The sequence below is a fragment of the Coenobita brevimanus genome, chromosome 100 (assembly GCF_032717465.1).
Source record: "Coenobita brevimanus isolate Jiangsu-jjx chromosome 100, ASM3271746v2, whole genome shotgun sequence".
Classification (NCBI taxonomy): domain Eukaryota; kingdom Metazoa; phylum Arthropoda; class Malacostraca; order Decapoda; family Coenobitidae; genus Coenobita; species Coenobita brevimanus.
In genome coordinates this window covers 9,927,437-9,953,404 of record NC_137053.1, presented here as the reverse complement: position 1 = coordinate 9,953,404, position 25,968 = coordinate 9,927,437, and the positions used below count along the sequence as shown (strand labels likewise).

Sequence of the window (25,968 nt, the reverse complement as noted above, 5' to 3'; positions counted from 1 at the left end):
CATCATACTGAAGAAGTAACTGAATATATATTTAGCTCCATCAATATGAAACGGCTATCCTGAGATGAAAATACTCGTCTGGAGGAAGGAAGAATATGTAAGACCTCATTACAATGCACACAGAAAGTTATGGTTCACCTATAAGGTTAAGGGAAGTTGCAATTAGGTTTCATGAGAGTACGTTAGCGTAGGTTAGACTTAGAAATCAAAGTGCACAGTGGATCATATACGGTGGAAGGTATGAGAATGAATTTCAACTCAGATACCTCTGGATAAGTGTACATTTTATTTTTACTACGTGAATAGAGTAAGGAAAAACAATTGAATAAAACATAATCCATACACAGATTGCTGGTGTCCTCCTCTCATACAAAAATTTTGTAACAGTTGGACTTGAACGGCTGTACACTGAAGTTTAGAGTGAAACAACTCCAAGGAAGCGAGTTCCAGTGACACGCAGTTCGGGGAATAAAAATAGGCAGAACTTCTGCTGTATGTCAGTGTGACATTTCAGTCACAAGCGCAACCAGATGCCCGTGAAGCACAGGGGATGGCATGGGGAGGTGGTACAATTGATGCAACTTCGTCAAAGCCTTCGCCGTTAAAGTATTTGTAAAATACTGCAGGGGAGGCAACTTTCCTTCTTACCTGTAGGGGAGGTACTTTATTTGTAATAGCAGGGTTATTAATAATTCTAACAGCTTTGTTCTGAATTTAGTCTAGTTGCTTTAATACAACCTCCCCATATCCGCAACGGTGAGCAATATTCCAGCTGAGAGCGCACTTGACTCTTATAAACTACTGTATAGTCAACTGCTCGTCAGTAATGAAGCTACGAACTCTGTACAATAATCCAAGTTTCTTTAAGGCGGTTTTAGCAAGTGATCTTACATGAGAGGTCCAGCTGAGGTCATTAAGTGAAACACCAGGAATTTCAATGCTTTTGGAGGCAGGAATATTAGCAGAATTGGAGGTAATATAGGAATCTGACAACATCTGTCGATTAGTAAATTGTATATATATATTTTTTATTAGCATTAAATGAGACAAGGCTACTTTGTCCCCATTCAATGATCCTAGATGAGTCTTGATTTATAGAGATGGTTGTACTGGGTTGTCAATTAGAGATATTAAGCAAAAGTATTGATGCGTAAAAAAAAATACTATAAAAATTAGTTATTAGTCTTGAAAATATCTGAGACTGCCCTATCCAGTACCTGTAAGAACGGACGAGTGTAAGAGAGACGGCCAGGAGAAGCAGCCCGACAAACCCGCCCACTAGCCCTAGAAACACACCCACCAAGGGTGACACACCGGGAGCAGACACCTCCACCATACGCTTCTCCGCAACCTGAGGAAAGGAGGAGATGAACTGGTGTGTGTGTGTGGAAGTGATAGGGGTGTGTAAGAGTGGGGGGAGGGATGTGTGAGAGTGGAAGTCTTCGAAATTTGTGAGAATGGAAGAGAACTGCGAGAATTGGAGGGGTTTGTGAGATGGAAGGAGGTGTTTGAGAGCAGGAGAGGTGTGTGAGAGTGGGAGGAGTGTGTGAGGGTAGAAAGGTGTGTAAAAGTGGAAGGAATGTGTGAGAGTGGAAGGGCTGTGTGAGAAAGATGGAGGGATGCGTAAGAGAAGGATAGGAGAATATAAGAGTGAGGGGGAAAACGCGAAAGGCGAGTGTGTATAGAAGAGGGCGGTGGGTGATGGCAAAAGGTGAAAGGCGAGCGTGCGTAGAAGAGAAAAGTGTGTGTGTGTGTGTGTGTGTGTGTGTGTGTGTGTGTGTGTGTGTGTGTGTGTGTGTAGGAAAAACTGGAAAGGGGATTGGATATGTACGAAACGTGCAACATGGAGGAACGAAGAAAGAAATGAAAGTGGATAGGGACTCGAAACGAATTTATGAAAAGGGATTGGAATGAGCATAATCAAGTAACTGAGAAAGGTGAAAGTAAATTTTTTTTAGGATAGGCTTCATATCAAAAACAGGTAATACAAGCAAGTCATTGCAAGGTGATTTTCAAGTGGAATTACATGTGATTTTCAAGAAAACTCTTTGATAGCAAAGAAAATTAGCATCTGTCTTGGCAAATATAACTAAACACATATAATGACAACAAATATCCATGCATCAGCAGTTCCTTAGGTTTCGTCTTGGTACCGCTAATTGTCAGTATATCAACCAACCAAGAAGGATATCTAGAAACAAGTATACTCATCAGAGTCACCTTACAGCGCAGTTTAAACCAAGTATTTTTACTCCTTCGTTGGTATTGCTAATGCAAACGGTTATCACTGGGCTTTCCTTCCTTTCAGGACAAACCACAAACTTCAAAGAAATGATGAAGTAACATCTGCCTGGCTTCAAGGTGTCTCCTTCACAGCCCACGCAGCGCTGAACAAGTTTTATAGATACACACACACACACACACACACACACACACTAAATGACAGATCGTCATCCGTCCAGTAACACTAAATTCAGTGTCATTTTTTGTAATTACATGTATATAACATAGTCACAAACTATAACAATGCTGATTTCTTACAGCCACGTCACAGACAGCTGATTTTTATACACAAGTTACAGGTATCAGGCCACACACACAACAATTGCAAATTACTGCAGAAAGTAATTTTTGCTCCAGCATGTTTGCTATGATACAATAATTTTCGAGTAGACAAAAGATTTATCAATTAAAAGTATATAATCTGCTAGTCTTTTCTTGAATATGCAAATATATTTGAATTAGCTAGGCATTTGGTATGGTACACTGTCCATCCATCCATCCATCACCTAATCCTACGTTGCCCCATGAAAAGCGTAGGAGCCCTGGGCTAGGAAAGTTGGTCCTGGCATTTAAGATGAGAGTGACCAGCCTCACTCATCCCTGAGTGCCATTACGTGAGCAGTAAACCCCAACCACCCCTTGGATATAAACCTTCACCGGCTCAATCCGATTGGAGCACCTTATTACCCATTAAACCACCAGGAGCCAAAATTTGGTTATATGGTTACCACCCAGCGTAGTAAATGGTTTCCTGGTGTACATGAAACCATTTGGCTTGTCACTCAGTTTAGAGTCACCCACAGGCAGAAGGAAGAGTAAAGAATGAAAAAAAGAAAGACACGAGAGGGAGTGTAAAGTCACCCGCAGGCAGAAGAAAGCGGAAAGAATGAAGGAAAGAAAGACAGAAGAGGATGGTTGGAAAGAAAGATGAAGGAGAGGAAAGGGCAGAAACCCGAGAGCAGCAGTACAGGTACACTGTCAATGTTAGAATTTCATGTCTCCTTCATTCATGTTTTTTTTGTTTTTGTTTTTTTTACTGTAAAATTAATTTATCGTGATTGTACCTCAGGGATGACTCAATTAGGTGAATCCCTGCTTGTTGAGTGAGTGAAACGGTCTCATTCAGTGAACTCAGATTATTTGATTTTTTAAAACATTTCTTATGTGCCGAACTGTGTCGTATAATTTCGCAGATGATTTTATTCATGTGGACAATAACACACTCTGCGATTCTGTGCCTCATTTTTTCCTCACACTGCAGTGATATGTCAAGTGCAATTGTACGTAATGTGTTACTTTAGATATAGAGCATAACAGAGGTGATTACGGACTTTCCATCAGGCACTATTTCTCTACTTCTGGTTTGTGATACCCTAAGAAAGCTGGTGCTGAGAGAGGTTGTGTTGAACAAGACCACATTTCAAATATTTTATGTCAGTCTAAATAACTTATAATGCTCCTGGAGACCTTTCCACCAGACCATGGGAGACTGGCAACACAGAAACAAGTTGCTGCATTAATTATCATCTTTGTCTGGTTGTCCGGGTCTTAGAGGCTAAAGACTGGTGCATTCTTCTTTTATATAGATACATATTTCATTGTGGCTTTATTTATGATAGTTCGGTGCTTCATAAAGTGGAAACTTTCCTTGGCGATGTTATTTTTTTTATTATCATTATTTTTTTTTGGTCAAAATCTGCGCCAAATTTCATTTCTCTGTGTCAGATTTTGAACCCAGAGCAAGTAATTGGTTTTAATATTATGTCACCTAATTTCAAATGCATTCATTATCAGTTTCAAACACTTTTTAAAAATAAGGAAATATAGCTTTCCTAATAGGTTCTCTCTAAGGATGTTACTATTCAATAGGTGAGTAAATAAATAAATATACAAGAAATTTTCAACCTACTGTAAAGAAGGAAGTCCAAGCTTCATCCATGTTTACTGGAATGATAAAACGACGATAAATGCAAACAAACAAGAAAGTGGGCGCTTAGCTTTACAAGGTTATAGGGAGTTCTGGAAATACCTTGACTGAAAATCTCTTAGGTGTTCCCTATGTAAATGACAGCAGTAGGAAGTAAAGCTTGTAGGTCACAAGATCGAAGGCTATGGTAATTATTTTGATACTACATGAAGCAACAATGGACGACTACAGGATTCTTCATTTTGACTGGAACATATACAGGACAAAGTACTTCCTGTTCTAGTGCGTCGCTACCATCAATTTTAAGTTGCATTAGGAGACATATGTACGATGCCAGAGTGGATGTACAGACTTATGGTCCAATGCATCAAACGTTTCTGACATTTGCTAAAGACTGGTCAGAATGTTGACAGAGCACCCTTTAAGTAAGACCAACTAACCATTAACATCTGATGCTGCATCATCTAATAAGTGGCTTATCATTCATCAGTCGTCTGTTCTCCACGCCTTTTTCACGAAACTTAAATCACTAAGAACGTCTGTTTAGCTGCCATATACAGCAGACTGACTACCGTAGGGCTGTTGAAGGTTGCCTCATTTTCTCTGGAGTAAAACCACCTCGGGGGAGAAAGTGCATGAAACCAGACACTGTCAGCTATACTCACTGAATGCTTCATATCCTATATGCTGGCACAATATTAACTGACCATGTTTATATGAAGGGTTTAGATGTCATGAACAGTAGCTGTTGATGGTGCAGAAATTTTATAGCATTATTATACAGGCAAACCTGGAGGAATTTCAAAGTGTTGATCATGAAGTGACCAAGGCGGTACTGACAGCATCTTTGGTCTCTAACGGAGGAAACTGTTGTATCTGCTCTCTTTCCACCTGATGAAACTCAGTGTATGGCCCAGGAGCTTGAAACTACCCTAAAACATGCTGAAATCCAAGCTTGTCATGATTCCAACTGCAATAGGAATTATCAACAAACCTATCAATACTTACTAGTCCCCAGAGTTGGTGTCTTTATGAACAAATTGGTCATGAGGGATCTTGGTTAGGTGAGCATGGTAGTTCGTAGGAGACAGAGATCACAAATCAAAGAAGAAATAGCTAATCATGGCATTAATGACGCAGCTAAACTTGGTATGAAACTTCCATGATTTACTCAGCAGCAGAGGAAAAAGACAGCACAAATTATACCTATTGCAAAATGCGGTAGTGCATTGAAAAGCGACCACATACTTCAAGAGAATGCATCAAAGTCCATTGGGTAAACATAATTTTTTGCAATGTATGTTTAACTTTGAAAATATAAACATACAATTCTTACTTTTCTACATGGTTCCATGTTAATCTTACCGGTCCTGGTTTATTTATTTATTTTTTTTAATCGGCAAAATTAAATGAAAGCCAGCAAGGACTTGGTAACTTTCTTTTATTGCTGGGTTAGGAGTGAGCCTTGGATGTTGCTCCCAAATCATTCTGGTTCCTTTTATTTTTGATTTATTTCATCCAGTCCTTTTTTTGCCCTATAAGGAGCATAGGGACCCAGGATTACACCACGTAGTTCTGATATTTTAGGCGAAGGTGACCATTTTCTTCACCCCTGAGTGGCAGTGCACAAGCATTAAACCCTAACCTGCCACCACTCTGATGTAAACCCAAAGGGGCCCATCTGGTTGGAGTGCCTCATTCCACTTGACCACACGGTGCCATTTGGCTATATGGTTACTGAAGAATGTAACCGGCTTTCTATGTTACATAAAAACACTTGTCTTATCACTCGGTGTGGCGTAACCCAGAAGTAGTAATATATATAGCGAGTGCATGGTGGGTGCACCCACATATTCTATACTTGCTATGTGAAAGAAAAGTAGTGATTCGATGATGCTCCTCTCATATGCATCATCGTTTTCCAGAACATTAAGGAAAAACATGTTCAGCACTAAGAAAAGTGATTCAGCCTGGTGATGAGGGTGTAACAAAATGGACGACGTCTTATCCTAAATCTTAGGGTGAGTTGTGCTAGTGGAAAGCATGACAGAGATCTAGTAATAGTCAAAGAAGTATGTATAGAGGGAGCTAATAATTGGCAGAGAAGTATTTACCATATAGACCGGAATAAACGGAATCTAATGTCGAGCAAAATGGTTTCCTGTTGTTGTTGATGAGTAACCCAAGTCTGTTTGGCAATGCACATCCTTGAACCAGGAAGTCTTTTACTCCACTGGGTGGTAAACATGTGACCAAATAATGCCTGGTAGTTTGGTTGGTTGAGGTGCTCTGACCGGGTAGGACCTGTAAGGGGTATATCCTAGGTCTGGTTGGTATTTATTACTCACATATTGCAACTCAGGCATAAATGAGGATGGTTGCCTTCACCTTACATGGTGGTATTAAGTAGCCTAACCCTGGGCACCTACACGCCTGATAGGGAAAGAAGGACTGGGTGATGAAGAGAAACCTGCCAGCAGTGTCATCGCAGACGTGGATGGAGTGAGGCAGATGCGACTTCAACCTTGGAACAAAACCTCCACACTCTGACTGGCATCCTGCAAGGAGGATTCTGGTCCTATTTGGCATGGCGTTATCTCCCGCGTGGAGGCATGGACTCCCTACATTGCGTTTTACACCAAGGGGAATTTTTCTCCGCTGGTCATTTCCCTGCATCTCACACTAGCTGAGGGCATCGAGAGCCCCAAACACAATACATATGCCCTGTTTCATCCCAGCACCTCACAATGCCTGACACACATCTGGATTTGTTCAATGAACTTCATGCATAAAATGGATCCACATCACATGCATTACAACGCCACAGCACATCGGTGTGTGACAGGTACAACAAAGCCATTAATGTCCATTCTGTCATCAAACATATCTCCCTCCACCCCCTCCAAAAACTGCCCCACTCACAAAGCCGGACATCATAACTCAGCCACTACGCATTAGCACCACTCTTATATCAAAGACGCACACAGAACACATGCCGCCCTGAGCACACATGCTACAACATACAACAAACATACTACAACGGCCTTCACAAAAAAAAATCCGAACTAGAACAATTTCTTCATGACCACAACATAACATTCATCAAGATACGAAACTCACACACACACACACACACACACACACACACACACACACACAAACTGACCCCCAAATTAGACACTACTCACACATTCACTCAGGACTTAGAGCCACGGAGCAGACCTCCTTACATACATACACCTATCAATCCTCTACAAAGACACAGTGCAAAAAACGCAGTCACTTTTCCACAATGATACAACATTAGAAATACAGTCTCTCAGTGTCAAATGCCGTCACAATCGAGAAATTGGCATTTTCAACATTTACATTCCCCCTGACAACTCCTACAACGTAGATAAGCAATATAGCCCTCAGCTCCTCGGCCTAATTCAGAGATCTAACTCTCTCATTGTTTGGGATTTTAACGCTAAAAACATTGCCTTGTACAAATACAACCAAAACAACCTCAGAGACCTCGACATTACTTCACAAATTAACGTCTATACTCATACACCTCACTATTCACTCTCACCCCACACCAGACAAACAGCACCCCCTCCTCCCCAAGACATCATATTCTGCCCACCAACATTTGCACTCAGCACCACTTAACAAAGAGAACCCAAAGTCACCACAGATCATCTCTCCATTGTTATCAATACAGAAACATAATCCAAATCTGAGCGACCACACCTCACATACACAAACTACAAGTAAGCAGATTAAACAAAGTTCACGGAAGAAACAACAACACTTCCGCACTCAACATCATACTTAGTGAAACCGAACATCACATCACTTGCGGCAGCAAAGGACATCACAGTCCAAATTCAATACCAGAGACTGTCCGCCTCATAAGACAACGCGTCAAACTAAAACACACCTCACCTTTCCCACACACGCACACAAGACACCATCGCAAGGCTCCAAGAAATAAGCAATTAGATCACGAACATAACTAGTAATAAAAAAAAAAAAGAAAAAAAAAAAAAGAAAACTGTAAGGCCTTTGTAACAACACTTAGTCATTCCAGAGACACCTCCCGGCGCTACAAAACACTTAACAGTATCATTAAAAAACAAACATGCACTTCCAAATCCCACGACAACATCACCTTCAACACCCAACACATACCTTCTTACAAACAACAAACAAACATACTCGTAAGCCATTACGCAATCGTAAGTCAATTAACATCAACATGCACTGGGTCTTAAAAACAACTCTCTAAAGATAGGTGCTCCTTTCCTCCCGATCTCAATGCAATCTCCTTCGCTCCAGAACAGACACTTAATATTACCAGGAAAACGAAGAACTCTGCAAGCACAGGGCCGGATGGCATCAGCAGCCTACATCTGAAACATTTAGGAGAACAAGGTATCCAGACCTTCACAAACATTAGCAACTACTCTTAAGCACACTGTAGCATTGATAGGAACCTAATCTCTATACTTAAACCAGACAGACCCAACACGCCCTTTTTCGTACAATCCCCAAACAGTGCTTAGTACACCACCTGAAACAACTGAATGCCTCCTTTTCAGCAATCTCTCCATGTCTCCCTTGCTCTTTTACAGCACGGATTCGGAGCACTGCACTCCACAAGCACCTTAATGGCTAATCTCACACATGAAGCATCAACTGGCATCAACTCCGCGACATTAGCTCAGCGTACACTTCTTACAAAAATATATATTAGTATAGCCTTAGATACAATCCCGATACAAAAGCATGGAGGACAACATGGAGAACAACACCAAACGTTGGTTTGTCAACTATTTATCTGGTTGACAGGCACATCGTACATTCCAGGGCAAGTCATCACGAATACGAGGTTTCCCTAACGGAGGTCCACAGGGCTTTTCTTTTTCACCCCACTGTAACTTATACAAGCATAATATTCCCACACCCCAGCCATCCACAAATATTGCTTAAAATGCAAATGACATCACTAAAGCAGCCGCACATCACATTGCAGTCACAGCCTGCACACTGCAGCAGGAACATCTCAGACTTGGGTTGGGGACAACAGTCCGAAGAACATTCCAGACAAATCCTCCACTATACCCATCAACAGTTGTAATCATGAACACAGGTACTCCCTCCACATCACACTTAACAATGTACTTATGCCACACACACCCTCAATGAAGATCCTTGGAGTTAGGTATGTAGTCAGACTCACCTTCAAGAATCATGTACAAGACATAAAGAGCCATCGCACCACCAGACTCAAATGCATTCAGGGCAACTACAGAGCCTGATTTTGGGCAACAAAATGAAACACTCTCCTACTCAACAAGCAACAAATAAGACCTATGATGTCCTGGCCTCCTCGGCATTGGCTCACATCCAAAGTAATACCCACTATAACACCTTGCAAATCGCAAAGAACAACTCCCTACTCATCACCACTCCCGCAGCTTACTTACACTCTGAATCTAAAGTTTTTCTTGCCAGAGACTACTTTATTATGAGGGGTACAGAATTTTATGGGGCAGCGTGCTCCAATACACAACACCCTTGTTATTACATGTCAGAGGCACACCCACACTTAAGCACATAAAACAGTCACCACATTAACATTTTCAAACCCTCTACAACAACATATCGCCTCCAAATATTCCAACAATAGCAACGAAAAAATGCCTACTCACTTCACGCGCAGGTCAATACATTTCGATCACAACACCATACTACAAACTTCCCCTCCTGACAGCCACCCATTGGAGGTTTTCTTAAACAGAGCTGATCGAGTTAACCTAGCCAGAGTTAGAGCAGGACATCACTCAGCCCTCCTTAACTATCAGCTTGGATTTCGTTAGGTGGAATCACGGATAACATATGTCCATCTTGTATATTAGGGCCACTCAATATAACACACATAATCGAACACTGCACAGCACACGCCACACTAAGACAAAGACAATATCAACGGTGTAGGGAACATAATTATGGGAGGGTTCCTTAGCGGTAGTTGCTTACCTATGATCGACTGGTCTGCTCGATCAGACGGAACGGGTGGTGAGGAAGGAGGTGGTGGACTTGATACAGAGATTTAATATGGAATGTGGATATGAGGGGAGTGTTGGTCGTGATGGTGTATCATGAGGGGGAGTGTGGTGGGAAGGGTGGTGATGGAAATGAGGGAGTTCAGGAGATTCATAGGTATGGCTGTAGAGTGGTTGATGATGCCGCTTGATGCGATGTAGGGCTGCGGTGGGTGAAATGTGGTTGAGTTGTAGGATAGGAATGTGGAGATGATATTGGGAATGTGGAGGATAAATGCCGGTGGAGGTAATGTGGGTGTGGTTTAGTGTGGATGGTGGTGATAGTGTTTATGTAGTACTAATAATGGAGAAGACTACAATGGTTACAGTGAAGCCAGACAAAGAAAAAAAAAAAAGAAAACTTATAAGAAAGGAAAGCAGGAGCAGCTCATGCAAGACTGGTTACATGAAAAAAAGGAGACTGAGGATTGTCTGTAGCTGTAGTAGTAGTAGTAATAATAGCAGGCCTAGTTGTAGTTGTTATAGCTATGGAAGTTGTTGCTGAGACTAATAACAGTAGGAATAATTCTAGTGGTAGTGGTGATGGTAGTAATGGTAATGGTGGTCGGGCAAGATGTACGGCAGGCGGTAACGATGATGGTATGTATCAGCGCGAGTGATGGTAATGGGGACAGAAGAAAATTGGTGCCGTTGCCAGTGGGGCAATGTGGTGACAGCAATGGTGATCGTTATGTTCGTAGTTCTGGTGATAATGATGATAACAGTGGTAGTGGCAGTGAAAGTTTTAGTGATAGTGGTCATGGTGGTGTTGGTGGTGTTAGTGATAATGGTGATAGTGGTGGTGATGGTGCTAGTGACAGCTGTGATATTAGTGCCGATTATGGTGGTGATGGGACTAATAGTGGGGGCAGAAAAGTGATACTAAAACCGATGGGGCACTGTGCTGATTGAGGTGATAAAAGTGCTACTGGTGTACTGGTGGTAAGTGGGTAAGAGAAGGATAATTACTTCAGTGAGGTAGTATGATGAGAGTGATGATAATGGCGGTGTTATTGAAAATTCAGTATTGCGGTGCTGTGCTGTATAATACTAATGTTATGCTCATCATGGTGGTACCGTTGTGGCACTGGTAGTAGTGCTACCTACTACTACGGTATTTATGGAGAAATTAAGGAGGGTGGTGGTCGTGAGGGGGTAGGAGGCAGAGACAACGGTGATAGTGGTTGTGGTGATTTTTGGTATTTGAGGTGGTGATATGTTTATACTGTAGTAATTATATAACTTGTGGTGGTATTGTGATACTAGTGGCTTGATGGTACGATGATAATGAAGAGTTAAATATTGTGGTGATGGTAGTGGTAACCTTTTTGTGGGTATGCTAGATGCTTTAATCATGATTAGCATGATGGTGGTGTGATTACGAGCGAGCGAGCGATGTTTACTCTGGTTTGGAAATGATAGGTCCGGCCCGACCCGGCCCGATCGTCACGCTGTGCAGAAGCTAATAACTTTAATCTTATGTGAAGTAGAGTAGAAATTCTTTCTGCATGTGATACATTCATCCAATAAATATTATTATCAACTAAAAACTCAACCATAAAGGCGTAGGAACCCCTTGGGATCTCGAGTTTTCCAAAGGAGTGTTTGGCTCTAATCGGTGAACGCCCCAATTACGAAATCAAATTAAAAAAGATTTTCTGTCGTAACACTGCGTTACTTGGTATAAGATCTAGCAACTAAATATCGAAGATTCCACCTATAATTTTACATCAACGTTTTTGCTATGTTTTGATGGTTACATCACCAAGGGAAAACACCCCATTTCTGGGCTTAAATCGTCTCATCATCAAACAAGTCTTCATCCTTTCAGTTTGATTGACACAGCAAGTTTGTAGGGAAGATTGCGCGCGCGTGCCCGTGTGTGTGTGTGTGTGTGTGTGTGTGTGTGTGTGTGTGTGTGTGTGTGTGTGTGTGTGTGTGTGTGTGTGTGTGTGTGTGTGTGTGTGTGTGTGTGTGTGTGTGCGTGCGTGCATGCATGTGGGGGGGGGGAGGAAGGGGAAGGACGGTATTTGTGAAAGAATGTCTGTCTTTCCAGTATTTTTTCACTGTTCAGCTACTACCATGGAGAAATAATGTATCAGAGGGAAACTGCGGTACCATGGAGCTTGCTTACTCGCTCGTTTCGCGCTGGCAAAACACACTTTACTGGTGGTAGTGATCATGCTGGGATATCGTGCTGATAATAGGGAAAATATTACTTCGTTGAATTGTTGATGAGCGTTGTGTGACTACGATGGTAATACTGTTATGAAGATTGTTATGGTGGTGATATTGTGATCGTGATAAGATGGTGATAATGGAGTTGGTGACAAGAAGGTTGTGGTATTTTTACTGATACTATTGTTGTTGCCATGGCTGTGATATTTTGATGTACATAGATGGACATTTAGGTAACTGATAACAGACATAAGGGCGCTAATGGTGACTGTAGTGGTAATGAATGTGTGAAGAGGTCAACGATGACCGTAACTGCAATGGTATTGATACTGTGGTAAGTGATACTGCTCGTGGTGATATTGCAATTATTATGGGTAATGCTGGTGTGGCTGTGGTGCAGATGAACTGTAGATGATGATGAGTATGATTATGGTGCTGATAAAAATGGAAAAATTCAAACTTCATTTATACACAGGATCCCGAGTATGGAAGGCCAAGAAGAAACTATGTCTAGGTAAAGCAACGGGTAATATATATAGATAGTTAAGTGTGTGTGTGTGTGTGCGTGAGAGAGAGAGAGAGAGAGAGAGAGAGAGAGAGAGAGAGCATCACACCCTTCCATGCCTCCCTCACCTTCAATCTTACAGCATCAATCTGCTGCGGTTGGCTGGTCCCTTTGCTATTGACGGCGGTGATGGTGATAAGATAGTCTTGCCCCCCAGTCAGTCCCGTCACCGTGAACTTCGGACTGGCCTCCTGCAACGTGGTGAGGAGGGTGTGGGAGGAGGCATCGTAAACCTTGCCCACGAACCACTGCGGCAGCCCTCCGTCGAACCCAGGCGAGCAGCGGACTTCTAACGTGCCCCCCGTGTGGTTCAGGAGCTCGCAGTCCTCAACACGCTCCGGTGGGCCTGTAGGAGGAGGTTAATTGATGAGGAGGGGAAGTGAAGTGAACTAGGATGAGGTGGGGTTCGGTAGGGATTACAGCCAGGGTAAGGAGGTGCAGTGAATATAAAGGAATTAGGAGTGAAGGTATGTGTGGGGAGGTAAGAAGGATTACTGAGGGTGGGGTGGTGGGATAGCTAGAAGGGAAAGTGAGGGTAGGGATATGATGAGGTGAAGTAATGGGTGAGATGGTGTAGAGAAAAATGAGTTGGGATAAGGTGAGACGACGGAGGAGATATGTAAAATGAACGACGGCTGAATAAGTTGAGACAGATGGTGGATAGATATGTGAACAAGGTTAGAGATGGATAAGGAGAGGGAGAAGGAGGGATGAAGCTGTGGAAACGAAGGAAAAACCATAACAGATTTGTTGGTGCTTAGGAAGCTATTTGCTGCGGGAATGATTGATTGAAATGAAAGGGACAGAAAAGCAGGTATCTCCGGTCTATCAGTTCTTCTGGATGAAGTCCTTAGGAAACAAAATCATACTAAAGGATGAGTGGAAAACATTTTTAAAAGCTTCATCGGTAGTAACATTTTGATATGATACTTCATCATCTTCTGGGTGTAGTTATCTCTTTCTTGGAGAATTTAAAAAGAATAGCGACGAGAAGTGAAGAGAATTGATAGTAAGGATAACGTGAAGAATAAGGAAAGGAAAGTATAAAGAAGAATCTGAGAGGAAGATGAGTGATGTTAGGTATGAGTGTGACAAGTTAGAAATGGAAAGTACAGTGGGATACTCAGAGCATAAGGTTCGTTCGTTCAAAGATTTCCTGGATATATAATTCAGGCTGGGCCATACATTAGCCCGGTCAGTGGGGTATAGGCTGGTTAAAAAAACAGTAAGTGTGGAGGACAGGACTTGGGGATTGCCAAGCACACACCTCCTGTCTCCTGGCTGGCTTTGTGGTGTGTTTGTGAGCATAAGGAGCCGGGGGAGGTGAAAATGAGAAGTGAGATGATGGAAGGCCATACGTAAAAATGGATTGTGTTGGGAGGGGAGACTACTGAGGATTTTTTTTTTTTTTTTTTTTTTATGTGTCCGATTTCTGGGCATAGGCTTCACAGCCTGCTCTCAAGGCCCAGTAGTCCTCCTACATACCATACACCTCTGATTGACGTGCCAAGGGAAAAAGAAGAAAGGAAAAAGAAGTGGAATTACACAGTGAGTCGAGAATAGGTTTGGGTGAGAAGCCTGAGAGAGAGAGAGAGAGAGAGAGAGAGAGAGAGAGAGAGAGAGAGAGAGAGAGAGAGAGAGAGAGAGAGAGAGAGAAGAGAGAGAGAGAGAGAGAGAGAGAGAGAGAGAGAGAGAGAGAGAGAGAGAGAGAGAGAGAGGAGAGAGAGAGAGAGAGAGAGAGAGAGAGAATAATCAGAAGTGAGGGAGAAACCGTGAAGATGACAGCTATGAAATGTATAAGGAAGGACCCTTGTATTAATGTTCAGTTAAAGACCCTTGAATTTCGCAGGTTTAACCTTCTTGTCGCAGGCACTCTTTGTGGAGGCGAGAAAATGTGAGAGAGAAAGTGGGGGAGTGTGGTGAGATTAAGAAAATGTGAGTAAATGGGGAATGTGGTAGAAAAGAGAGTGTGAGAGAGAAGGTTAGTGTATTCGTTGAGAGGAAGTATGAGGAAGACTTTGAAAGAATGAAACGAGAATGAGGGAGTGTGGGGAGTGTGAGTGGGGTGAAAAAGCGTGAGGAGTATGATGAAGTTTGGGGCGAATGAGGGAGTGCATGGAAAAAGGTGAGAATAATGAAATGTATAGGAGCAGATGAGTATGTGTGACGGGGAGGACAGGTTGTGTAAATGAGAGGATGTGGTGTGAGGGAGATAATTGGAGAATGTGGTGAAACTGAGGCAGCTAGAGTATGATGAGAGGGTAGGTTAGATGAGAATACAGTAAGTGTGAGCGAGGGAATGACAGGTCAGTCTAGAAAGGAGACGAAAGAGAGAAGAGCAAGCAATGAACGGAGGTACAGTGAGAAAGAGGAGCGAACAGAGATGCATCAGAATAGAGAAAAAATGTGTGTGTGTGAACAGAGATGCATTAGAATAGAGAAAATAATGTGTGTGTGTGTGTGTGTGTGTGTGTGTGTGTGTGTGTGTGTGTGTGTGTGTGTGTGTGTGTGTGTGTGTGTGTGTGTGTGTGTGCGCGTGTGCGCGTGTGCGCGTGCGTGCGTGCGTGCGTGTGTGTGTGTGTGTGTGTGTGTGTGTGTGTGTGTGTGTGTGTGTGTGTGTGTGTGTGTGTGTGTGTGTGTGTGTGTGTGTGTGACGCTTTATTTTTACGATACGTTCAGTCGTACTATAGTAAAAATAAATGAATTATATTTAGGTAGAATCCTCTTTTTTTTTTTCCAAGGACACAGATCATCACCACAGCTACCGGTATATAATAAATATTTAGGTACTGCATCATGGTGTCCTTTGTGTGCGGTGTTCACGTTTACGCCTATGGAGTACACAGATATCCAATCTCACTTTTCAATACTGTATGTTGCTTTTCTCTCAGGGCCCTTTATCATGATAACTGTCTTATCTTCGAAATATCGCCTACATATCAATATACTAAAAACCATTTCCAGACACTGACATTCAAGCAAACACGACAATCTAGGTGATAGGTTATTGAAGAGCAGGGCCGGTCCTACCGCTGAGAGACCGTCTAGAGCGGTATCGACTAGGAGGCGCTGATTTCGGCCAGTATATATATATATATATATATATATATATATATATATATATATATATATATATATATATATATATATATATATATATATATATATATATATATATATATATATAGGTTTAGATAGATAGATATTAAAGTAAATACCTGTAGATCAATGACTCTTTAAGTGTGACAATAACAGACGACATATTCACAAAAGATCTACATATCTTCCATGCCTAAAATATACTGCTGAAGTGTGATATATTGTTATTGCTCCTATCGGAAAGTGGTGAATCTGAGAGTGAATCAATAGTGCCGCGTGAATCTGAGCACGATACTTTAGACAGGTGGGCAAACAAGAAACTCGCCAAGCTCCACTGCGCTATCATTCCCCGCTGACAGACCACCACTTTGTTTTGTAAAATGGGAATGATCATTTATTATTAACCAATCTGTATGTACAGCTGCAGGGTTGGAAAAAAATCGGTGATTAAATAAAACATTTAAATCGGATTTTTAATATTTAAATAGATTTTTTTCACCTAATAAGACACTTTCGTGTACTAAACTTTTGCCAATGTTAAGTGAAACCATATTTTGGTATCATACATTTATCATCCAGTATTAGCTATACAGCTTGAAAAGACTTGATGCATTAAAGGCTTTCCTAATTGGAGCACTTTACTCCTTAAGATCAAAAGTAGAACTTGAAGGAGGTTACTCATGCTGCTGCAGAGCTGCATCACTGTGTGTCAGATAATGATGAATGTTGCCAATTTGTCTTTCACATATTGTCAAATCCGGATCATAATCATTAGACTGAATCATGTTACCGTGTATTCAAAGAAAAGTTGAGCTCATATGTCAGCACTGAACATAATCACGTTTATTGTTATTACGGCATCAACAGAAGAGCCTTCTTTTCTGTGTTTAACTTTTGAATATTTGCCTAGTTACAGAAGGCAGTGGTTCACTGGTGCCTGATTTGATACAGGATCAGTATAAGAGTACATGACAAGCTGACTTGATGCATCAGTACAATACACATCGCTCACATTCTCTATCTTCTTCCTTTCTACTGCATTCATAAGATATATATATATATATATATATATATATATATATATATATATATATATATATATATATATATATATATATATATATATATATATATATATATATATGATTTAAATCACGATTGTTTCACTCTTACTTCAATTATTTAAATCACGTGAGTTAAATCATTTGATTTAAATAAAAATAACTCTGAACAGCTGTTGTTCTTACATTGGTAGATTCATCTGGACGTAAAACCAATGGATCGCAGTAAGATGGCCACTTCAGCCGAGCGCTCCCGAAGACAACATTATGTTAAAGGATCATCTGTGTTGTGACAGAGGTACATAAAATGAGTATTGTAAATGTGAGCGGAGCTGCACTACAGTGTAGACAAAGTAAATAATTATAAATTGTATTTTGTATTGGTATTGAAGCAGAGAAGGATGGTGGTCGCTTAGTCATCGAGTTATGGGTACTTATGTCTCTCTGGGTACGGCAGTATATGTCTTTATGAGTCTTGAATGTCTAGTGGTGGTACGTGAGGGATGCTGTTTGGCTGGATGTACTGGATGGCTGCAGTGGCTGTATTTAAGTATGCATTTGTGGGGTTGAACAGGAAGTAAGTCATTAAGGCATTCTTTTGGTGTTGGAAGTTTCACTTGATATAACAGATGGATATATTGCTGGAATGGATCTTTACGTGAAACAATGAATTGTGAGCTTCGCATATTTATATGATCCTTGGTTGGAAAACGCATACATGTTGGAGCCTTTATAAACGATACGATTATAAACGTTACTATGCAAATGACACTTATTTGTGATCTTTGTGCGTTCAGACATTATTTGTGGGGATTCCGTTTGCGTCCATTAAATTTCTTCATGTTTAAGGCAACTGAGGTGGGTGCCCAGCTTGTGATCGCATAGATCACTGTTTTTCTTATGAACTCTGTGTTGGCTCTTTTCAGAATTTCAGCGATTTATCAAAAGGTACTGCCTCTGAGCGTTTTCATGGCACTGTGTTTATGAGATGTCTTTCCTTATCCTGCTTCTCTGATGATGAAAGGGCTTATGTGTCTCCAGCGTGAGTCCTAGAGTTTTGGAAAGTCTTCCCAGTGGAAGTAATTGCTTGAAGAGGAAAAAATGAGGGTGTGCATAAGATTCACGACTGTCTTAAGATGAAGAGAGTGATGATTTAATCTTTTGTGGAAGTCAGTGTCCTAGAAAGTGTAATTACTGCTGGAGTTGGCCCGTTACTACAAATATTGAGAGTTGTGAAGCTATTTCTAGGAAGGCTTGGGGGTTAGTAGGTCATGAAGGAAAACGTCAAAAAGTAAATATGAAATAGCTTAGTCATATGACGGACCGTTGGGCAGTACTCTGAATATGAACCTTTGATTATATCAGATTATAGGGTTTGCAGCCAGGAGGAAAGTTTGCTACCCATTTCTTATGATCAGCCTCACTATTTGTATTAATAGTCTCCTTATGAGGAAATGTCTTAGAACTGTGTCGAAGAATTTTCTCATATCTGTTGGAACTAATGTGGTTCATAGTGAGGGTCGTATATTACTTATCAGATTGGAATGGTAAGAGATTGTCCAGTACCTGAGTCAGCAGCCATACTAGGGCTCGATATAGAGATGTGTAAGATTATGTTCTTTAGGACTTTTTTTTTTGTGATTTTAGATGGTAAATACTATGTATATCTAAAATCACACTTCACAAAATGACACTAGGCCCTTTATAGTACACAGTGCTCTGATATTTTTTCTATATAATGAAGAACTATTGGGTATTTCACATGGCCTGAGTGGCTGTAGATGGTGGTGACCAGCATTAATTTACTTCATATAATGCTGCCTACTTACACTTTCACATTTATCAATATTTATCTGTCCCTGCACTACTCTCTTCCTCTTTGTTCACATATATATATATATATATATATATATATATATATATATATATATATATATATATATATATATATATATATATATATACTGTATATATATATATATATATATATATATATATATATATATATATATATATATATATATATATATATATATATATATATATATCATATATATATATATATATATATATATATATATATATATATATATATATATATCATTCATCATCATCCGGACATCCTTTCCCACCCTAGGGCAGGATGAGGAATAGCAATGGCCAGACAACCCAAATTTGCCCAATCCAATGGGTCACGTTTCCATTCACTCATCATTCAAGCCCCTGGAATCCTGGCTATATCAGATATGCCAAAAACATTCACCACGTTCTGTAGCTTAACATAAACATATCCGACAGAGTCAATTCAGAAGCTGCCATGTTATAAAGGGGTGCCAAATCCTTGATCATGCACTTCTTCTCAGAACACTCATCTAACCAGTTCGATCTCTTGTCAGTTCACTAGCCTCACCGACTTCCAAACCTCTCTTCCTCACACACTCATCCACCATATCTCTCAACCTACTCCTTGGCCTACCTCGCCTCCTCCCTCCCTCAAATTCGCTCAGATATACCTTTTTCATCACTCTATTGTTATCCATTCTCTCCACTTGACCATACCATCTCAGCACACTCTATTCGATTCTGGTGTCTACCGACTTCCTTACTCCACATCTTTCACGAATCACATTATTTCGTATCCTGTCCACCCTCTCTACTCCACATACATTCCTCAGCAGTCCCATCTCAACTCCTCTTACTCTTGACTTCCCATTTTCATGGCACACCATAGTTTCACATCCATATGTTAAAGTTGGCACTAACATTACTTTATGCAAGCCTCGTGCACCTGCAACATTGAACCGTCTGTTTCTTATCAGGTCCTTCATTGCACCAGCAACTTTTCTTCCTTGTTACTCTACTTTCCAATTCTTTTGAATATTTTCATCTCTCTTCTATCACTCTGCCCAGGTATTTGAACTCTCTCGCCAATTCCAGTCTCTCTCCATTCACTTTAACATCGCACTGGGAGTCACCATCTCTCTCAATAACCATCACTTTACTCTTTTCTACGTTTACTCTCAAGGCACGAGCTCACAGACATCAGCAACACTCTGCACTAGCCTACCAAGTTCTTGTCCGGTATTTGCAAGCAGTACTGGGTCATCAGCATACAACAAATCTGAGATATTTCATCCATCACTTTTCATTACCAACGCCATCCCCCTCTTCATTATTCGTGTTTTTACTTCCCTCATCACCCCATCCATATATGTATTGAACAACCATGGGGGACATCACACAACCTTGTCGCACGCCCACACCGATCGTGAACCATTCACGAAGATGCCCATTAACCCTTACACATGTTTCACTACCATCATGAAAACTCTTTACGGCACCTAGTAGCTTACCATCTACCCGTACATGCGCAAAACTTTCCACAATCCTTCTCTGTCCACTTTGTCTTATGCTTTTTCCAGGTCCATGAATGCCATAAACACCTTATGATCCTTCTCACGAACCTTCTTTGCTATCTGTCTCACTGCAAATATTTGATCCACTCATCCTCTGCCACTCATAAAGCCACCGTGTTCATCACTCACTAGGACTCCTGATATCTCTCTTACTTTCTCTATATAGGCAAGCGAAGTGAGACAAGAATTATCGTGGCATAAGTTTACTGAGTGTGGTAGGGAAGGTATATGGAAGGATTATTATAGAGAAAGTAAGATATATATATATATATATATATATATATATATATATATATATATATATATATATATATATATATATATATATATATATAAAATGTTTGTCTGTCAGTCTGTCTGTCCTCAATGGAAATCAATAGGGATGGATAAAGGACTTTAAACAGCTCTAACAGATGCAACTTTTTAAGAAGATTTTAAGTGTCTACATTACAGTTGCCAAAGTGGCGCTCTCGATGGACATTAGAACCAATTAGAAATAAGAAAATCAACATGTTGGAAACATGTTAGTTAATTATCGCATTTTTTTTTTTTTTTTTTTTTTTTTTTTACAACCATACCGATAGTAGCCACATACTCATACAACTGGTTAGAACGGATCGTGTGGTGGGCACGGTGTTGGTGGGCAGGGTTGAGTGGATGGGTGGGTGTGGAGGGGCAGAGTGGGTGGAGAGGATGGGAAGGTGGGTATAGTTGGGCAAGGTGGGTGGATGAGAAAGGATGGATCGGAAGGTGGGTGGTTAGTTAAGTTGGATAGTGATGGGTGGATGAGCATGGTCGCTAGGAAGGCTTAGTGTGTGGACGGGTAGTGGGATAATAGGTCCATGGTAAAAACAAGCCTATGGGGAATATATCCCTGAAATAATATGGCCAATTAGGAAAATAAGTTCAACCGCTATAATGAGACCCGTGAGGTTTTCTCCTTTCGGGGGAGTGGCCATCAAGGTTTCCAGGCAATGCCTGTATGCACGGTCATAGAGTTATACCCGGGCAACGCCGGGTACCCTGTTAGTCTATCTTATTAAAACCCACCTTTCGAGGCGAAGCGATAATGTTTTTGTCTGCCTCTGTATGTCAGTCGGTGTGTGTGTGTGTGTGTGTGTGTGTGTGTGTGTGTGTGTGTGTGTGTGTGTGTGTGTGTGTGTGTGTGTGTGTACCTGTTTCCGTTATATCTCATGAACGGCTTGACCTATCAATATGAAACCTTGAGGATATCAAGATATGGCCAAAATCTTGGCTGAGTTCGAAAATAGGCACTCGGGATCAACGTCAAGGACACCAAAATGGCTGCTAAAGGGAGAGGCGGTGGCTGAATCGGTAGAGAGGCGGCCTGCAGTCCTGATGGACCCAGGTTCGAATCCTGGCTGGGGCAGGAACAGTTTAAGGATTTGAATTTCATAAAAGCAGCCTTTCCTGATCTACCAGATGACCCACCGACATGTTATAAAAGTACCCCCGCTAATACCACTACACCAGTCCTGTATGAGACAGCCCTAGCATGTATTCAATATGGACGGTGGGTGTTAGCGCCGAAGTGGTGACATGTGGAGGTGTAGGAGGACTACTGGGCCTTGGGAAAGGCTACTGCCCCCGAGATACAGGCCCTGAGGCCTTTGCCCAGAGTCGGACAAAAAAAAAAAAAAAAAAAGTAGTTTTTATCGCCCGCCCTTAGCACCATTATACTCATATCTCATGAACGGCTTGAGCTATCAACATGAAACCTTCAGGGTATCGAGATACGACCAAAATCTTGGACTTGACCAACGGCAATAATCTGGCAGGCAATTAACGTTCAGCTCCCGAATGCTTTTCTTTCATTTAATATGTTCTAGTGCCTCTCTACCATGCAAGTGCGATACTATGGAGTGGCATGAAAATTAAAGGACAAGCGAAATGAGCAGTGGAGATGGAGTTGTCGAGGAATTTGTGTGGAGTGGGAAGAGTGGATTGGATAAGGAATAAGGTGATTCGCGAAGGATTTGAAGAAATGAAGTCTGTACATACCGGGGTCGAGGAGAAGGTGCTCAGATTTTATTATCACATTAATGGGTGTGAACAGAGTGGAGAAAATGTTATATCTGGGCGAATTTGATGATAGGAGGAAGCGTGACAGGTCAAGATGAAGATGGATGGTAAATTACTGTGTGGGAGCGGGAGGTACGAATGCTGATACGGCTCAGGAACTGATAAAGGTTCGAGTTAACTGAATGAAATTTGTGAGAAGTGCATGCCGAAAGTTTTTAACTTGGCAGTCGTCGAACTGACTCTGGCAGTCAGGTGAATGTGAAGCTGTGTGTAGAATAATCCTGTACCTTTCACATGGAGCCAGGATTCCTGGTGCTTAAATGATGAGTGAATGGGAGTGTGGCCCATTCAATTGAGGAAGCTTTGGTTTGTGATTTGTCTTATCGATTTTTCTTACGGATCAATGGACACTTCTGTACCCTACCTTAAGGTGGGAAATGAAATCTAGACGATGATAATGATGATAATGATGATGATGAAAAAGCGCTCGATAAATTTACATGTGTAGAACTAAAGTCTTTGAATGAACGAAAGTCGACGGGAGGGATTTAAGGCAAATATCCAAATTGTAATGAAATATGACAGCGGGCTGTAGGAGTAGCATGTTGAAGAAGCGAATGGATAGAGACAAAAATAGAAATGAGACAACGGTGTTCGATGTCATCGGATCTGTTTTGTTTGAATGGGGAGATTATAATGAGAGCAAGTAATGGAATGATGGGTTCCAGTGTGGAAGAAATATTTACAATAGAAATAAGCTCATGATACAGTGTTAATTGCTGATTTGCAGTAAAACTCCAGGACTTTTTGCTTACTGTAAGGAACAACAGCGAGGAACGGGGTTTGAATATCAGTGAACAAAAAAAGAGAAACAGCTTCTTGAAAAGAAGCAAGATATACTTCATTGTGCGCTGTTCATTAATGAGAAAAGAGTAAAACAGGCAGAGACATTTTCTCATCCGGGAAGTTTCATCAGAAGTGACTGTAGGTGCGATGACAAAATAGAGTAGGATTAGAGAGGCAAAGGGGAGGCTTGACAGATGAAACATTTATTGACGAACAAGCATCATTTCACTCGTACAAGCAGAGGAGCAGTGACATCAAATGTGTTGATTTGCGGACGGGAGGCTTGGACTATCAGTAAAATGATGGAGAGATAGCTTGAAGCAGTGAATGTGAAGACTAGGAAAAGTAAGTTGGAAGTTTCATGGACTAAGAAAAAAACGAATGATCAGATTTTGGAGAGGACAGGAGAACGGAGAGAGAGAGAGATCGTGTTATGAGAACAGGACAACTGGAGATCCTGTGTTTGACTAGAAGAGTACCCGGAAGAAATGCAAGAGGAATGGAACGTGAGACGTTCATGGATGGAATAGTCAAAGATGTGGGAGGAGGACGAACAGCGAGCAATATGCCACAGTAGGTCGAAAATAGAGAGGAATGGCATTCCATGATCGTCATCCTCTGTCGGGACACGACACTTCGTTAAGGTAAGACAAGATAGTGAATAAGGGTGGTACGTTACGAAAAAGGATGTGTTGAAGGAGTATTGCGAGATATAACTGTCTTTTATCTCATGCTGTATCAAACAAAGGGTATATAAATATGTATGTGGTGTTCACCTGACATAGTTATTTCTTAACTTTTCCTAATATACAACTGATTTTATCGCCAGCATCCATAACTTCAGTTATTATGTGTGTGTATATTAAGGGAAAAGAAATGTAGTGGCCATAACACTGCTTAATTCGCGATGCTACAAAGAAAGCTGGAGTTTAAGCCTAATACTACAATAGTAAAAGCAGCCTTGCCTGTCCCTATTCAGCCATGGTCAACAAAAGAAGAGATTACATGAAGTGAGATGAGAGTGGCAAAACATGAAATGGAACGAAATAAACTGTTCTCACCCTGCCAAAACCTAAAGTAAGCGAGCTGAAGAAAAATGAAGTGAGATGAGGTGGGGAGAATTGAAGTAAAGCAAAGCGCAGCTGAGTTGAACTGAATTTTGTTGTGCTAATAAGATGCGGTAAGATTAGTTAGGGCAAGCTGAGGTAATGTGAGGTTAGGTGATGTGAAGTACCGTGGGATGAGGTGAACACTGTGTTACCTGACCTGCCTCGAGGACTGTGAACTGGCAGGGGTCCGCTTGTGTGCCCACTGTGTTGGTCGCCCAGCAGGCCAGGCTGCCGTAGTCCCGCGACGACCTGCACACACACACACACACACACACACACACACACACACACACACACACACACACACACACACACACACACACACACACACACACACACACACACACACACACACACACACACACACACACACACACACACACACACACACACACACACACACACACACACACACACACACACACACACACACACACACACACACACACACACACACACACACACACACACACACACAATTGATAAGTATACACATACCATACACACACACGTACATATGGGCAGAAAGAAAAAAAAACATTAATATTATCTGGGTAATAATGATATATTAGATTAATATATTAAACTAGGAGACCCTCTTGGTGTGTGTGTGTGTGTGTGTGTGTGTGTGTGTGTGTGTGTGTGTGTGTGTGTGTGTGTTAGCTATTACTAGTAAATGACATACCATTTCAATTAAGCACATTCAAAGCCTTAACTATTATACATCAACACATTAACACCGTAAAGGAACTTACGCACTGAGTATAGAGGTGTATAACAATGACGTGTGTATTATAAATACTGTAATAACTATACAAGGATAAAAATGTTTTAATGAGCAGCTGGGTTCATGAGGAAGTGAATGAGGGTAGTTGAGTGGATAATGACCATCATATCACCAGCAATATAACTCACCCTCTACGATGACGCTCTGCTTATTACTTTTATTGTGTTACCACCAGATGTTTACATTCATGTTACGAGAACCCTGTCGTTGGGAATGAGTTAATGAAGGCTATATGCTGACATCTCCACTCTGAAACCTACCTTAAGATTACTTTTAATAGTATGGCGGCTAATATAAGAAGTGGGGGAAAAAACGACGTCATGATACCGATGGGAAGATTATATTATAATTATGGAAATATCAGTTGCAACAGTGGAAACCCTAACAACTAAACTAATGAAGCTTCCAACAACTTATATTATTTACAAAGAACTCCGATAACTGATGACTAAAAAATGACAGCCATGATGCTTTTCATTACAAATATTATGGCAGGGAAAACCCGAGTGTTCCATTCCTGTCAACACCAGATAACGTTACTAACAATGGAGCTCTGACAATT

The 25,968-nt window shown here is 41.1% G+C and overlaps 1 protein-coding gene across 1 annotated transcript in view; it reads right to left on the bottom strand.

The window, feature by feature from the left end:
* Positions 1–25,968, bottom strand: part of LOC145414518 (synaptogenesis protein syg-2-like) — a 476,991-nt gene that overhangs the window by 6,076 nt on the left and 444,947 nt on the right. Inside the window, exons 11-13 of the mRNA XM_080284041.1 lie at positions 24,777–24,868; positions 13,114–13,391; positions 1,218–1,351 (exon numbers count right to left, since the gene is read on the bottom strand). Of these exons, the coding sequence (XP_080140167.1) occupies positions 1,218–1,351; positions 13,114–13,391; positions 24,777–24,868 (504 nt within the window). The remainder of the gene's footprint in view (positions 1–1,217; positions 1,352–13,113; positions 13,392–24,776; positions 24,869–25,968) is intronic.